General features: G+C 29.8%; 5 protein-coding genes across 5 annotated transcripts; 2 read left to right on the top strand and 3 right to left on the bottom strand.

Moving 5' to 3' along the window:
- Positions 1–884: 884 nt before the first annotated feature.
- OCT59_015323 (uncharacterized protein) lies at positions 885–2,056 on the top strand. The gene is made up of 4 exons (XM_025312685.2): positions 885–1,038; positions 1,116–1,245; positions 1,334–1,684; positions 1,785–2,056. The coding sequence occupies exons 1-4, from the start codon at positions 937–939 to the stop codon at positions 1,865–1,867; spliced, it is 666 nt and encodes a 221-aa protein (XP_025189030.1). The 5' UTR covers positions 885–936; the 3' UTR covers positions 1,868–2,056.
- A 5,677-nt stretch (positions 2,057–7,733) lies between these two features.
- Positions 7,734–9,653, bottom strand: OCT59_015322 (uncharacterized protein; the record flags this gene model as incomplete). Its single annotated transcript, XM_066139937.1, has 5 exons — positions 7,734–7,775; positions 7,852–8,061; positions 8,129–9,093; positions 9,171–9,212; positions 9,287–9,653. 5 exons carry the CDS (start codon positions 9,651–9,653, stop codon positions 7,734–7,736), a joined length of 1,626 nt encoding a protein of 541 aa, XP_066002764.1.
- A 602-nt stretch (positions 9,654–10,255) lies between these two features.
- Positions 10,256–10,874, top strand: OCT59_015321 (uncharacterized protein; the record flags this gene model as incomplete). Its single annotated transcript, XM_066139936.1, has 3 exons — positions 10,256–10,395; positions 10,591–10,684; positions 10,755–10,874. The coding sequence occupies 3 exons, from the start codon at positions 10,256–10,258 to the stop codon at positions 10,872–10,874; spliced, it is 354 nt and encodes a 117-aa protein (XP_066002763.1).
- A 480-nt stretch (positions 10,875–11,354) lies between these two features.
- OCT59_015320 (uncharacterized protein) lies at positions 11,355–11,600 on the bottom strand (the record flags this gene model as incomplete). Its single annotated transcript, XM_066139935.1, has 1 exon — positions 11,355–11,600. The coding sequence occupies one exon, from the start codon at positions 11,598–11,600 to the stop codon at positions 11,355–11,357; it is 246 nt and encodes an 81-aa protein (XP_066002762.1).
- A 1,393-nt stretch (positions 11,601–12,993) lies between these two features.
- Positions 12,994–13,481, bottom strand: OCT59_015319 (uncharacterized protein; the record flags this gene model as incomplete). The annotated part of the gene is made up of 2 exons (XM_066139934.1): positions 12,994–13,206; positions 13,263–13,481. The coding sequence occupies 2 exons, from the start codon at positions 13,479–13,481 to the stop codon at positions 12,994–12,996; spliced, it is 432 nt and encodes a 143-aa protein (XP_066002761.1).
- Between the last annotated feature and the right edge of the window lie 909 nt (positions 13,482–14,390).

The raw sequence follows: 14,390 nt of genomic DNA, 5'->3' as shown, positions 1-14,390 counted from the left end.
TAGTTAAAAAAAATATTGTTATTTTATGTTATTTATTATATAAATTTATCAATTAAAAATCAAATACAATTTAAAAAAAAATGCTTTAATTACAAAGTGGACAAATTTTAACATCATCCAATTCAAAAATATTATTGTATAGGTGAAATCATTTCAAACTGATCACATAATCATATCATATTATGTTACTATAATTAGCAATATTGTGTTATTTCATAAAACAAATTCTCAAGGGATAAGTTGTACAGATACTAAGTTAAGTAAATATTATGTTCATTCAAATACTTTCCAATAACAATTCTTTTATATAATGGGATTTGGGATTGATTGATGCAATTCACACTAAGTATTACAAATGGTCATGTTATGTAACTCAATCAGGGAAGTTCGTTCATTCTCACCAAGGAAAGAATAAAGATAGTATTAACCGACTTTTATTAATACCGTTAAACTTGATATCGCGTTTACTTGCTTTATTAATATATTATAATCATGGCTATATTTTTTAAAGTAAAATTATTTATAACTGATGATCATATATCCTGTAGCACAACAATTACTCATTATTCAAAAAAAACCAAAAAAAAGATGGTTTTTGTTCAGCTTTTTTTGAAACCAACTAAGACTATAATGAAGTTTTTCCTGATTTTGCGCATTTATATCTATTATAATCACTGCGGATAAATCCTGTTAACCCATAAAATTTTACTACCTAGTTGCATGAGTTTACATATTCTCATATGACAATCTGCAAGAAAAAGCCTTAATTTGTCTTTATTCGTTAAAAGAAAGGTCATTATACCTAATTCCTAAAACTATATAAATAAGAGGCGGAAAAAAAAAATAAAAAAAATTTTCCACGATATTCTTTTTTTTTTTTGTTTCCCTCTCCCCTTCATGATTATCTTTGAACAAATGTTATAAATTGTAAAAAATATGGCTGGTACCACTGTAGCATTTATGATTTGTTCACTCATTTACTCTCTAATAAAAATATTTACAAGAAAATCATGGAGTTCATTAATGTTTTGTCGTTTCGTAAGTATTTTTTTTTTTTATCATAAAAATGTAAATAACGATTAAATTTATTATTTCTTTTTTGTTTTTTTTTTTAGACAAAATGTGACAACGATAAAATAAAAGTTGTATATAAATATAGAATAATTGATGAAGTTGCTGGTTATGAAGTTTCTGAACATAATGAATTTTGCTTGCAAGCAGCAACTGCAGCAATTGATCAACAAGGTACGTAAATATTCTCTCAGGGTATTGTTTTAAAATGCAATTGTAAACTTAAAAAAAAATTGATTATTTAATTATTTTTTTTTCAAAGGAGATGAATGTATAACTACAAACAATGTAGATGTTTTTAATGATAATTGTAAAAATGATAGTGAATTTATTTATGGAAGTGAAGAAGAACTTGTTAGTGATGACAGCAATTCTTGTTCGATTGAAGAAGTTCAAACAGAAGAAGAGATCGACGTCCCTCCTATTGTTGTTAACTGTCCTGCAGATTTCGAAACTAAAAAATTCAAACCTGTCACTAAAGAATATTTCTATTTTGTTGAAGTAGACAATTTAAAAAATCTTAATAATTATGATAATCGTATCGGTGTAAGAAAATCTAAAAAAAATCCTTCTTCAAAGAAAAGTCCGAAAAGTCCTCAATTTAACGATTGGTGTAAGTATCTTTAAAACTTTATCTTGAACTTTTACGTCGTATATAAATATCATTTATTTATTTTTTTTTGAAATTTTTTTGATTTTTTTTTTCTTTCTAGATGGGAAGGATATAAAAATTCGTCCGTGTCCTAAAGAATATAAAAAACCATGGTGGACAAGGGTTGACCCATCGAAATATTAAAAAAAAAAACCAAGCGCATCATTTTTCGTTGATATTTTTATAGATTATACTCTTCATGCTCTTATTGTACAGTTTTTAATATTTTTATTTTTGTATAAATTTTTTTTTTTTTACTTTTTAAAATAAGCTAATTTCAAATTTTATATTTTCCGCTTAATAAATAAAGTATTTGGTGAAATTAAATGACTTTATTATAGACGCTTTACCTTGTAAAATTAGTTTTTGACTTTAAATAATACGACGATAGCGTTTTAATTGGTTATTTGTATATTGACCATATTAAAATCTTCATTGATGTAATTCAGAATAAGTGGTGTTATTAGATTTTTTAATTACAAAACACATGAGAATAATTTAATAAAATAACTTAAATAAATGAAATTATTGTATTTCGTTTACTTTATTAAATTAATTTATTCATGTCTTAAATATCTTGTCTTAGTGCACGGAAAGGTTCGGAAATTGTTTATTTTATCATCTAGATCCGATTACCACGTAATAAGAGTACAGTCTAAAGTTCGTTATATTTCATGTGTAGGCCGTGAAGTACCTAAAAACACCCGCTTCTCATATTTTACCTTTCGTTCATATAACAAGAGTTGCTTTTGCTGCGGTAGCAGTAGAGGGATCGGAAATATCGGATGATAACGATAATTTTCCAGAACAGCCCACAAGCCAAAGTCAGAATATACGGTAGGAAGTAACCCTTGATTGAAGGACCTCTCCTTTAAGCGGGGATGAACAATATTAAACAATTATACAGTATAATTTATCTAATTCTTTTTTGAATGTTTAAAAAATAAAGATTGAAATATATTATATATTATGTGATCAAAGAATATTAACGTGTAAAAAATAATTCATGGAATGATGCTTTTGTTGTTTTTGTTCTTTTTTTATGATAGATTATAGAAATGACAGGGATAAAAGTCAAACAATAACACTTTTGATTAATCATATGAAATCGAACTTTTGAGGATATTTATTGTTATAAGCTGATTATTACAGCCCATTAATGAGTCGTAAGAGTGATACAAATAATGCAAGTCCTGCAGCAAGCAATAAAATTCTGCCTCACGCCAGGAATAGTAATAAATAGCAAAAAAAATGTATCGGAAATTTTGATTTGAATTTATCGTGATAATTTAATACCTGTATACTGTATACTGTATAGGATAAATAAACAAGTAAGGTATCGTAAGTTTCCGTTAACTTAAAATCGAATTTGAGTGAACATCGTACAACCATTTTAAGGTACATATTAGGCTATCAAAATTTTGATTGTAATAAAGCAATATCTATAAAATATGGGTCAATATTATAAATTTTAGCCAGAATTAACTTAATACTAATAAAGTCAAAAACATTTGACACTGAGTAGTTTCTATTCATTCTTTTAAGAATTAAAAAATTGAAATAAGTTTCTTCAGTTGTTTTTGGCCAATCAAAATTAAGTGTAGCACGTGCGAGGAATATCTTTAAGCGATAGTGATGAACTGTGACAGAATAGTTCATCTGTCCTATATGTAATGGAGACCATAAAAAAGGAATGCTCTTCATAGACGAAAACTTCATCATGTGAATCGATCACCTGAAGTGCGCAGTATGATATCGGGAAAATTCTTAGAACTTGGAAGTACAGTACATTCGAAACTCCAATGCCGAAAAATAGGGCTGTGTGACATAACTCACAAGACATTTTGATAGAAAATAACTGGCGTGTTAACAATAACATCTTCATTCACGTAGGAAAAGTTTTACCTCCAACATTTTTTTAAAAAAAATCATTTTAGAAAAAGTAAAAATGGGCGACGAACTTAACCGTCCTTTCTATACTAATAACTCAAGTAAGTATATAAAAATGATATCTTTTTGCACTGAGAACTGTAGGGATAACAAATTATTCCATGTAAAGATTCTGCTCCTTACCCTGAAATATATAAAATTGTTTTTTTTTGTACCGAACTGTAGAGATAACAAATTGTTCCCTATGACAGCTTCTTATAAAAATGCCAGTAATGATGATCTAAGACACTATCTTACACGAAGAACCGCACTGAACAATTCAAAAAGAACAGGAGGAGCACATGTCAAATATTATGAAAGTAATCATGAGCGACACTTACCGACAGGGGATTAGTATATTTATTTTTTGATAATATATACAGTGGGTTACAAAAAGTGACCAATCAGAAAGTAGTTTTATACTATAACTGACAACTGAAAAGTTCTTGGATGATAATGGTAGCTAGTCCTTTCGTTTAGATTAAAAGTCGTTCTTTTGATTGGATAATATTAGTATAAATATTTAAAATTCAGCACGTAAATTAATATATATATATATATATCTAGCTTTTGATGTAGTTTACAGGACAGTTCTGGAGGATCTTGCGATAATTACAAATATTAGCAATGAATGTATACAGGCGAATAATTTATCCTTATAGAGTAAAAATAGCTCTCCAATAAAAAGTTCAAATTAGGCCAATTTGACATGTTTACATTCATTGTTTTTTGCACAAAAGTATATTCAATTAATTTATATACTTTACATTTAACTTTTTTTAACATATAGAATTTTATTAATTAACTTAAAAAAAGTTATCACGTTCTAGACTCTATGTAAACTGAAACCAAAGTTTCTTGTAATACATCTTTTTTTTATCTGTTATAGACTGTCTGGCGTTAACATACAAATAAAATTTATTCGTAGAAATCGGGTTCGTTTTGGAACATGAACATTAAATGTTTATCGTATAAATCTTATCTCCTTGAACTTTTTATATATTGAATTAGATTTTCAATCGTGTGAGACAGATCCCCATCTCGGCTTTTACTTAAATTATTAAATTATTGAAAGCGTCGAAATTCCACTAAATGTCTGAATAACGAGGGTAGGATCGACATCTTCCATCTCCGAGATTGCGGTTAAGATGCTTTTGCTTATTTTAATATCTTCAAGTAGCTTGATTGAATCATATTTAATTTATACATTTAGAATATCAATGTGCTCGTTATCTTCTCCGAGTAGCGTAGTAATTCTTTTTAACTTTTGCTTCTTTCCTGGCTACAACTTTTAAAAAAGATAAAAGTTAATAATTTAAGTAAATAATAAAATAACAAAACTACTAAAATAATGCTGGTAGAATTTCCAATAATTAATTGCATTTTCAATTTTTCATTTTCTCCATATAACATTAAAATCAACTAATAATTTTTTTTTCTTCCCATAATTTAATATATAATAAACCTATAGTAAATATTTTTCTCTTGAAAATAAATTTAAAGTTGGATCGGTCCAGTCCGGTCCGGTCTTTGACCAGGATCGGACTTGACCGAGACCAAGAATATTTAATATTTCGCGTAAGAATAGAAGAAAAAATTTTAATATAATCCATTACTCGATTTTTTGGTCGTATTTGACTAATCAGTTCAGTGTGGCTTTTTTTTACTTAATTTCATACTGTAACGCCCCGTGATCACGTATACAACTTTTTCTTACTCCGTACTATTTAAATGTTACGAACTCGTTAAAAAGAAACCGACCTACCGCGTTTTGAAAGAAGTGTTATTATTGAAAGCCGACGAGAAACTTCGCAATTAAGGTACGAATGAAATATACTTGTGGTTGTGCATTTACAAGAAAACGATTCCAGGACATGCAAACGAATGGTACAGATTCTGAACTAGAATCACGGATTTCAAACAACATAAAATATCTGCGTAAGGTTAATGTTATTATCCATTGATTTATTCTCCAACACTACATACCTCATACAAGTATATTGACGACCGTTTTTGTTTTATCAAAAATATCGATGATTGGGAAAAATGAGCCGGATAGGTGTTAGATAGTTTAGACAAGCGAAAACCGGTGTGGTCTGCAAACATCAATATTGCTACATACAAGAATTAATAATTTGGTTGGTTGCCCACATCAAGCTCATGATTTTTAACATGTGTAAGCTGTATACGGTTTGATGTATGCATTGGGTGATTGGATAAATAAATTATAGTCGAAAAAAATAAGCAAAATCTTAGAATTCAAAGTTTTGAGCTTACTCAATGAGACCTAATTCTCGAAGATAATTTGGAATGACTGTGTTTGGATCCTCGTAATACCAAATATATTTTAAAACAATCCAATTTTCTTCGCAGAGTTCTTTTTTGATCTGATCACGCATCAACTGCTTTTCAAATCAGTTCTTCGGATTTTTATGAAAGCGTTTTGCGTGTTGCTCATGTTATTTACCCTGTTCTAGTCCTCGAGGGCTCAAGAAGTCTGGTCGACGAATGCTAGAAAGTGAACCAAGAATGTTAGATTTTCATGTTTATTTAAACAATATGGGTGCCATGTCTTAGTACTTTATACATACAGTTAAAACTTGAAAACCATTATGAACCCTTATTACACATCCATTGTTCTGTAGAAAGACATATACCTCTGGGCGATTTCCTTGACCGCAAGGGAAATTACCAGCACATTGTGAGCACCATCTCCCCATATTCTTTATTCGATAAAGAGTTGTAGACCATTCATGACCCCGTTCTTGTGAAATTCGTGAACTTATTGGGGAAAAGATTGGAAATGGCACTGTGAAAAGCTTTTATTATGGTGAAGGGAAACCAAAATTTAATACGGTAATAGACGAGTAGATAGTAAAGAATTTTGATAATAACACAGAGTAGCGGGGAAGGAACTGCCATTATACGGGTTAGGGTTCGGCAAATTCATCTGCTTCTCTATCATTTTATTACTTTCATTACAACTTAGCCGGCCTTTTCTCAATGTATTACTTTACAAAATATAACAACGTTTCTTTGAATGTATTAAATAAACTTCATTCAAATAAAAATGGCCAACCCGCTTAATTTAGCTGAAATATTATCACTGGTCCTAAAATTTTTATCGATTGACAATGCCTCCCTATTTATTAATGATCTTTGTATTTAACCACGTTTAGCAAGCCTTACAAAAGATAAACTTTGATATAAATAAAAAAAATTTCATAATCTCTTTAGTCTCTACTGCAAATAGCAAAAGATATTTTTATGCGCATACAAACAAGTGTTTGTCCATGAAACAAGGTATATTTGATTGATTGAGCTTTATTTAGATTGCAATCATGATTCCGTTAAGATTAATAGAAAACGGTTTTTTACTTTTTTTACATAGAAATAGCTACTACATATTACAAGAATTTTTTTTTCATGTGATATGACAATTATTAAATACCATTATTTAAAAGAGGAAAATCGTGGCACAGCTGCTTCAAATAAAATTATAAACAAGACTGAATCCCGTCAAATTAAAGAAAATGACTTTAGTTATCATAATACACTATTTTCTGATCATTCACGCGCTTTCCATGCAATTCATCTATTTATTCCCCAAATTACTTGCCATTCAAAACTCTTGATAAATATGTCTGTGCTGTCATTCTTATATATTAATTTCGCCGTCCCATTATTTTTATCATAAATTACATGAACGGGTGTAATATCAGAGCATTCTTGTCCAAAGTAGTCACTCAATTTATCATTTTCAATATTACAGAGATGGACCAAATACATGGAGGAGCATTTATGAAGTTTTGAATAATGTTTGGCACGTTTGACATGATCATCAAACACTTTTTTGGTTGCTGTGACGACGAGTTTATACCCATAAGCAGGATTTGGAAAGCCATCCTTAAGAAGAATATCCAAACGCAGACGAGGATCACCTGAATCATTATTATCATATTCTTTTACCTCAAGAAGGACACGGTATAAATTGTTCGGATAGGATTGAGCAAGTAGTTGCTTTAAAATGCGTATGAAAACTGTTTGGAACGCATACTCAGATGGCTCACCGGTGGTTTTATTAAGGACTTTCTTGGTGAAAATGTGTTGGATGGGTAAGTTTCTTACAAAACAAAGCACTTAGCATAAGCATGCGCACTGTTCATTGCTAATGATAAATAACTTAAAATAATATCTACCTCATTAGTACGTTCCAACAACCATTTGGGGTCAATTGTTTTTGAGTCTGGTACTCTCACGGATAGTGAGATATCAGGCGTAGATATTTTGTAAATTAAGATATTACGAAGAATAGGTGCAGCACATGCAAGTAAAACTTCTTCTTGGGTCAGATTTTGTTCAACAATAACCATTCCCTCTGCAAGGAGGAATCTCACATCAGGATCATTCTTTATCCAGAGCAAAAAAAAAGGTGAATAATATTACAATAAATCAAATACAGCAACTGATACTCACCTCAGATCCTACATGAGTTCTATAGAGAAGGACATGCCCAAGGATGTTTCTTTGATTCTCCGATAGATTAGGGAGAGCTTTAATGATGGATTCATATGTTGCTTTGTTCCATATATAATTAATTAGATTATAACTCTCCAGATTCCAGTCATCACGTGTTAATTTGCACCTGCCCACCATCATTTTGCACTCAATATAAGAGCAACATGAACCAACGAGACCCTTGTGCCCATGAGTGAGTAAGTAAATTTCCTCAGAAATTCCATTTTCATCTAATTTAAGGTTTCTGTTGCCCTCACTATACTGATGAAGAAGCTCCTGGATCTCTGCTCGAGTAAACCTGGTTGATGTCAAGCATGTCTCAGATGAAAAAGGCGAAAGAATCGATCCAGAACCAGCTCGTTGATGATTTTTCAGGAACTCCTTAATAAGCTCGGTGCCGACGAGTAAGACAGAATACAAGCCGAACTGATTACGACGTCCATCTTTTAGAGTTCGCAATGCTCCAATGAAGCTTTGAATAATAGTTTTGTCGCCATCATTTCCACCAATATATGAAGCTTCATCTACTATAAGAATGCATTCCTTTGCATTGGGATGATTGGGTTTTGAAAAGAATCCCACAAATGTGCTAAGCGATGATTCCTTACGCTTATCCAAAGAGAACCGGTTCTCGTCTAAGGATTCTAATTGACAGCACATAGACCACCAGAATTTCTCAGGTCCATCATTAATCACAATCCCGTTGTTTAAGTTCATGGCGTAAACATCTTTTTCGCAATTGGTTAAGAGCCATTCTTCTATTGCATAAGCAGTAGTTGTCTTGCCACTCTGCCGGTGCCCACATAAGAGACAGAACTTGCCATCACGAAGAAAATTTCCCAACCTTTCAACAGCTTCTTTAGGTTGAATGAAGTAGTTAATATCATCTTGCACCCTGTTGGAAGGCGCGAAAGTGCGGTGTCCTACACAAAAAAAAAGTATTCGGCTCAGATATTCCTGAGACAGCATCTAATGAACTTCTGCAAAACAGATCTCTCACTTTTTATTTTTCTGTCGTCCGAATCATCCAGGTCTCTTTTACCTATCGAGTAAATAACGAGATTAAGATAACTGCAAATTTCTTGTTCGAGAGGTAAAACATTGGGAGACACTTACCAGAGGCGGTGGGGACTATGAAGACATGAAGGTACCCCTTTTTAGGATTTTTGTCTTCGTTATTGTTAAAATATTCATCGAGGTTCGACGTAGTAACCATCTTCTCGCTCCTTTCATGACTTTCAATATCTTTTGCAGAAAGGTTATCAGCTTCATAAGCCTTGAGTTCGACTTTCCAAAGATTCATATTGGTTATTTTAGCTCCTATACCTTCATCTGTGCGAGAAAGAAGTTGTTTTAAGTTTGCAACGGTCATATCAGTAAATTTGACCTTGATATTTTCTTTGAGGAAAAAATCGCCAATAGGCACATTGAAAATATCATCAGAAGTTTGTCCCGAAATCAAACAATTAAGTGAGAATATCATTTCGTTTCTGTAAAAGCGATAAGTTTTTTAGAAAATTTTTGAGAAAGTTTGTGAGAAACCTAAATATATATACTTTATATACCTTTCTGAATACATCGTGATTAATTATAAATGATCTTTATAAACTCTTAATTTAATGATATAAACAAAGTTTATATAATGATATAAGCACATTAAAAAAAAAGTTTATATAATGATATAAGCACAGTAAAAAAAAGTTTACAAAATTAATTTATCGGCGAAAAAAAGTGATTCATACGATTTTATCGTTACTCAGATTGCATTCACGAGGTATTCAACAATTAGTAGCCAATAAAATTAATTTTAAATTATGTCATAACGATATCCCAGTAAATGGTTATGTTCATTTCACTAGGCGCAGTAATTTATTTTTAAATTTTTATCGATAACAGATAAGGAATTCAATAAAATTTCCGGATCTCGTGTAATGATCAACAATGGTAAACTTTTAAAATCCCGAATTTGTATTATAAGAATTGATCATTATTATGAGCAATTATTTAAAAAAAAATAAAAATAAAGAACAATAGGTCTTTGTAACAAATTATCCTGGATATACTTTGACCACAAAAATTACGAAAATGAGTGTATCGCGAAAATATGTCTTTAACAACAGTTTTCCTAATCATTACCGTTCTTCTATGTCTGAAGATACCAATACTGATCGCTCATCAACATCAATTGATCAAATATTAGAATTGACGAATGAAATTCAACGTTGGTCAGATCCTGAAATTAAATATTGCTTTCATACCTTTCAGAAAATTTTGATTTATATTGTGAAAAGAAAAAAAAATTTTGTGCTAAAGCTGCATTAAAAATTGGAATAAGAGAACTGCCTCACAAGTAAAGTCAAAAATCCAAACTTTGATTACAAAGTTTGAAGAGAAACCCTTGAAGAAACTGGAAAAGGCAGTTCCTGTTGGGAATATTTTGATGATATGAATGAAATTTTTGGAAATAGAGAAAATGTACGACCTGATTATTTATCCTCTAGTATTAGTAGTGAGGTATAATTTATATGTTATTACAATATAGATAATGTAATTTAAAAATATAATACTAATTATTTATTTATAGTCTGATATTAATAGTGATGTTAAAATTAAGCCATCTACAAGTCGTAATAAACGAAAGATTTCTCAAATTTATTTGGATGCATTAGATTCAATTAAAAAAGGGCAGAACAAAAAAGATTAGAGATTGACATACAAAAACTTGAAATTGAAAGAAATGAAAGGGAGGCTAAGTTGAAGATAGAAGAAGAAAAATTGAAATGGGAAAAAGAAAAGTTTGAAAAGGAGCAAGAATTCAAATTCAAATTAGAACTTGAGAGAATAAATAAGGAATTTGAATTAAAAATCAAAGAATATAATTTTAAAAATTAGGTATATATACTGTACATAGGTATGTATGCAGGGGGGCATGGTTAAAAATCCAACGATTGGTTTGATTTCACATGTTGATCAACATTAATCAGCCAATAAAATTAAATTAAAATTAAGTACAAAAATAAAAATATTTTTTCGATATACATTATAATTATTGTATTGTATAAACTTTTATTTAACTTTATTTAGTTAGATAATTATATTAGTTATATCTTGAAATACCGGATGCGTTTGTATTTTTGAGGTTTTTTTGCTAAATTCTAAATAAAAAAAATATCTTAAGATATATTTATTTTATTACCTTTATAAAATTAGCAAATATACCTAATATTGCTTTTGTAAGTCCTTCATCAATTGTATTATTGTTTTGAAACTCATCAGTATCATCTGATAATTCATCCTCTTCATTTTTTTGCGTTGGTTCTTCAAATTCTTCAAGATTTATATTCATTTCTAAACGTTCATTGTACGATTTAGAAAGTTTTTCAATTTCAGAATAAAAATATTCAAGATAATAAATGCATTTTAACCCCATATTTATAAAACACTGGTCGTGATATGCGTGTCCACAAGCTCATTTACAAATAAAGAATTTGTACACTGGTTCCTATTACAGAAGATATCTTGGTTAGGTGGATGTGAAGTATGATATCCAGAAGGTAAAGCTCCTTTGGAAAAACCTTTAGTAAGTGGTGAAAAAAAATATATTTCCTTTTTAATTTTTTTACCCTCAATTTTAACACTCCATTTTTCTTTGTTAATCCATAACTTCTCAAAAAAGTCTAAGAGAAAATTGCAGTTTCCTTTGTCATCGTATTCAGCTTTTTTTTGGTATAAGGATATGACCTAGTTGCTGAAAAAGATCGTGCAAAATCATTTTCATGCCGGCAATAATCAATGAAAATTGCATCCCGTCTGAGCCAGTCAGGCGTATTAATTTTTGAGCTGGTATGACATCATACAAGACTGTGGAAGTTTTCAACGGGATATTCATCAAGAATTCGTAATTCAGTTTTAAGTAAATTGATTATAGGATGTTGATAATTACGCCAATATTGAATATCTGAAATAAATGCTAACATAAGTTTATTATAGTTTTACGCTGAGATCTTAGCATTACTGTCCAAAGTCGAAAAATTGTTTCAAGATATTCCTCAAAATGATTTCCACGAAATAAATTGGAGTATACATCTAAGGTTGAAGGTATTAGGTTATCTAACAAATCAATAAAGGTTCGATATCCAACATTTTTTGATTGAGTAAATCGTAGAAAAATAAGATCTTTAACCAAATTCCATTCTGTGTTTGCCAGGTAAAGAAGTAAATTAATCTTCCATGGTTTTGGCTTTGCTGCCAAATTACGCTTCTTGCCAAACACCTCTTTATATAATTGATTGAAAAATGGATGGAAGAGTAAAAAACATGTTTCTTAAATATTTAATGAGACATGAAGTGGTCCAAGAATTGGGACTATATGCAAGATATAATCAGAAATTTGAGATTGTGTTCCTAATCGCATTTTATTTGAAATTGCTCGTCTGATAAAGCTGACCTGAAAAATCAGCAGGTATTGAAATGATATAGTTGTTTAAATAGGATTGAACCTCTGAAAGTCTTAAGTTTAATATTAATTGATTAATCTTTATTTATAGATTTATAAATGCATAATTATGTATATATATATGTTATGAATCTATTAAGGGCTTTCAAATAATCATCTGTATTTTTAAGATTTGTTGGAATAAAGTCAATAAGTTTGGTGAAATTAAAATTCTGATGTGTTTTTCATTTATATCAGCATCATATGAATGAATTGTTAATGATTCAATAAGTTCTGCTTCGCTTAATATTGAAATATCAGGTAATTGGCTCCAAGTACTTTTTCTTACATTATAACTAACATTAAATATTATCATATATTGATTCACTTATACTTCTTTGATTATAAAAGCCTCAATACCATTAGGATTGTGAACACTGTAATTGTTAATTGAAAAAAATGAAATTGGTGCGATATTTGATGATGTGTTAATCAAAAGTGTGGCCATATGTGCAATTCTTGATAACGAAATTGCATTTGGTTGACATGATTCATGTAAATCATGATAATCATCAATGTTTAAAACAAATAATTGCTGACACTTAATAAAAATTGTTAGTAATAATATAATTGTAATTATAATTTTTTTTTTATTACATTATGTGAGAAATATTTGTGAACTGATCTTTTATGTTCAGTTTCAATTTTTTGTAAATTATTGCAAACTATCTGATACATTACACTTAATCCCATACTAGATAACATATTGATTCCAGTTACAGACGCTTCTGCATTAGCTAGATTCAACTCAATAGCACTTTTTGCTACAGTTATTTGTTTATTCCGAAGTGATGTAATACAATGACAGAGGAGCATTACTTTTTTTTTAAGTTGCTCTTGTGTTTAGGCACTTTTTTTGGATTAGTAGATTGAAATAATAAATCAAAAAATCCTATTAATTCAGGATTACGCGTTTCTATTAATTAAATAAATTCATCAGGATCGATAATGGGCTTTTGATGTTCGTGATGTTGGTGATTATATAACATAGTAGCAAGATGTTGGACCTTATCATTTAGGAAATCACGAAAATTTTTAAGATCTATGTAATAAAAGAATAAATTTTATTAGTTAAATAATAGCTATTGAAAGAATATTAATAAATTAATATTAGATATCAGACGAATTGTATTTGCCAATTCTGCTTCTAATTTATGTACTCTAGCTACGTATAAGCTCTTCAGTTGATTTTGCCCTATCCAAAAGTTAAATATATTTATCAACTTCTAAAAAAACTTGTTTTTTGATTTTTTTGCATGATAAGCAGTATCATAATTTTTTTTTCTTCTAGCTGTTCATTTATACTTTTTATTCACATATACATAATTAACATACAATAGTAACTATTGCATAAGGTATTATTAAGTTTCAGTTGTAAACTATGCTTATAAGTCATGTAGAACCCCGGACATCTCTAAAACAAGTCACAACTGACTTTTGGCCAAAAACACCACTTTTCGCTAAAACTCAAAAAATCGTATTTTGTAAATATCTCAGCATCTAGTGATTCAATTTTGAAGAATTTTTTTTATTTTGTAGCCCTCATTTAGCTCTACAATTTTAAAAAAAGTTCATTGAAATCGGACCACTAGATGCCGAGATATTTACAAAAAATGATTTTTTGAGCCCTCAAAAAATGGTCAATTTGCTAAAAGTGTGACTTATGACTTGTTTTAGAGATGTCCGGGGTCCTAGTCACGTTATTCTTTGCTTTTTCTAAACTAA

This window comes from Rhizophagus irregularis, chromosome 23, assembly GCF_026210795.1.
Source record: "Rhizophagus irregularis chromosome 23, complete sequence".
NCBI classification, from domain to species: Eukaryota; Fungi; Glomeromycota; class Glomeromycetes; order Glomerales; family Glomeraceae; genus Rhizophagus; species Rhizophagus irregularis.
This window is presented reverse-complemented; position numbering and strand designations above follow the sequence as displayed.

Excerpts from the sequence above, each read along its gene's own strand:
- OCT59_015323 (XM_025312685.2), top strand. The coding sequence starts at position 937 with ATGGCTGGTACCACTGTAGCATTTATGATTTGTTCACTCATTTACTCT. Across the intron at positions 1,039-1,115 it reads CATTAATGTTTTGTCGTTTC|ACAAAATGTGACAACGATAA; the intron begins GTAAGTATTTTT and ends TTTTTTTTTTAG. Across the intron at positions 1,246-1,333 it reads TGCAGCAATTGATCAACAAG|GAGATGAATGTATAACTACA; the intron begins GTACGTAAATAT and ends TTTTTTTCAAAG.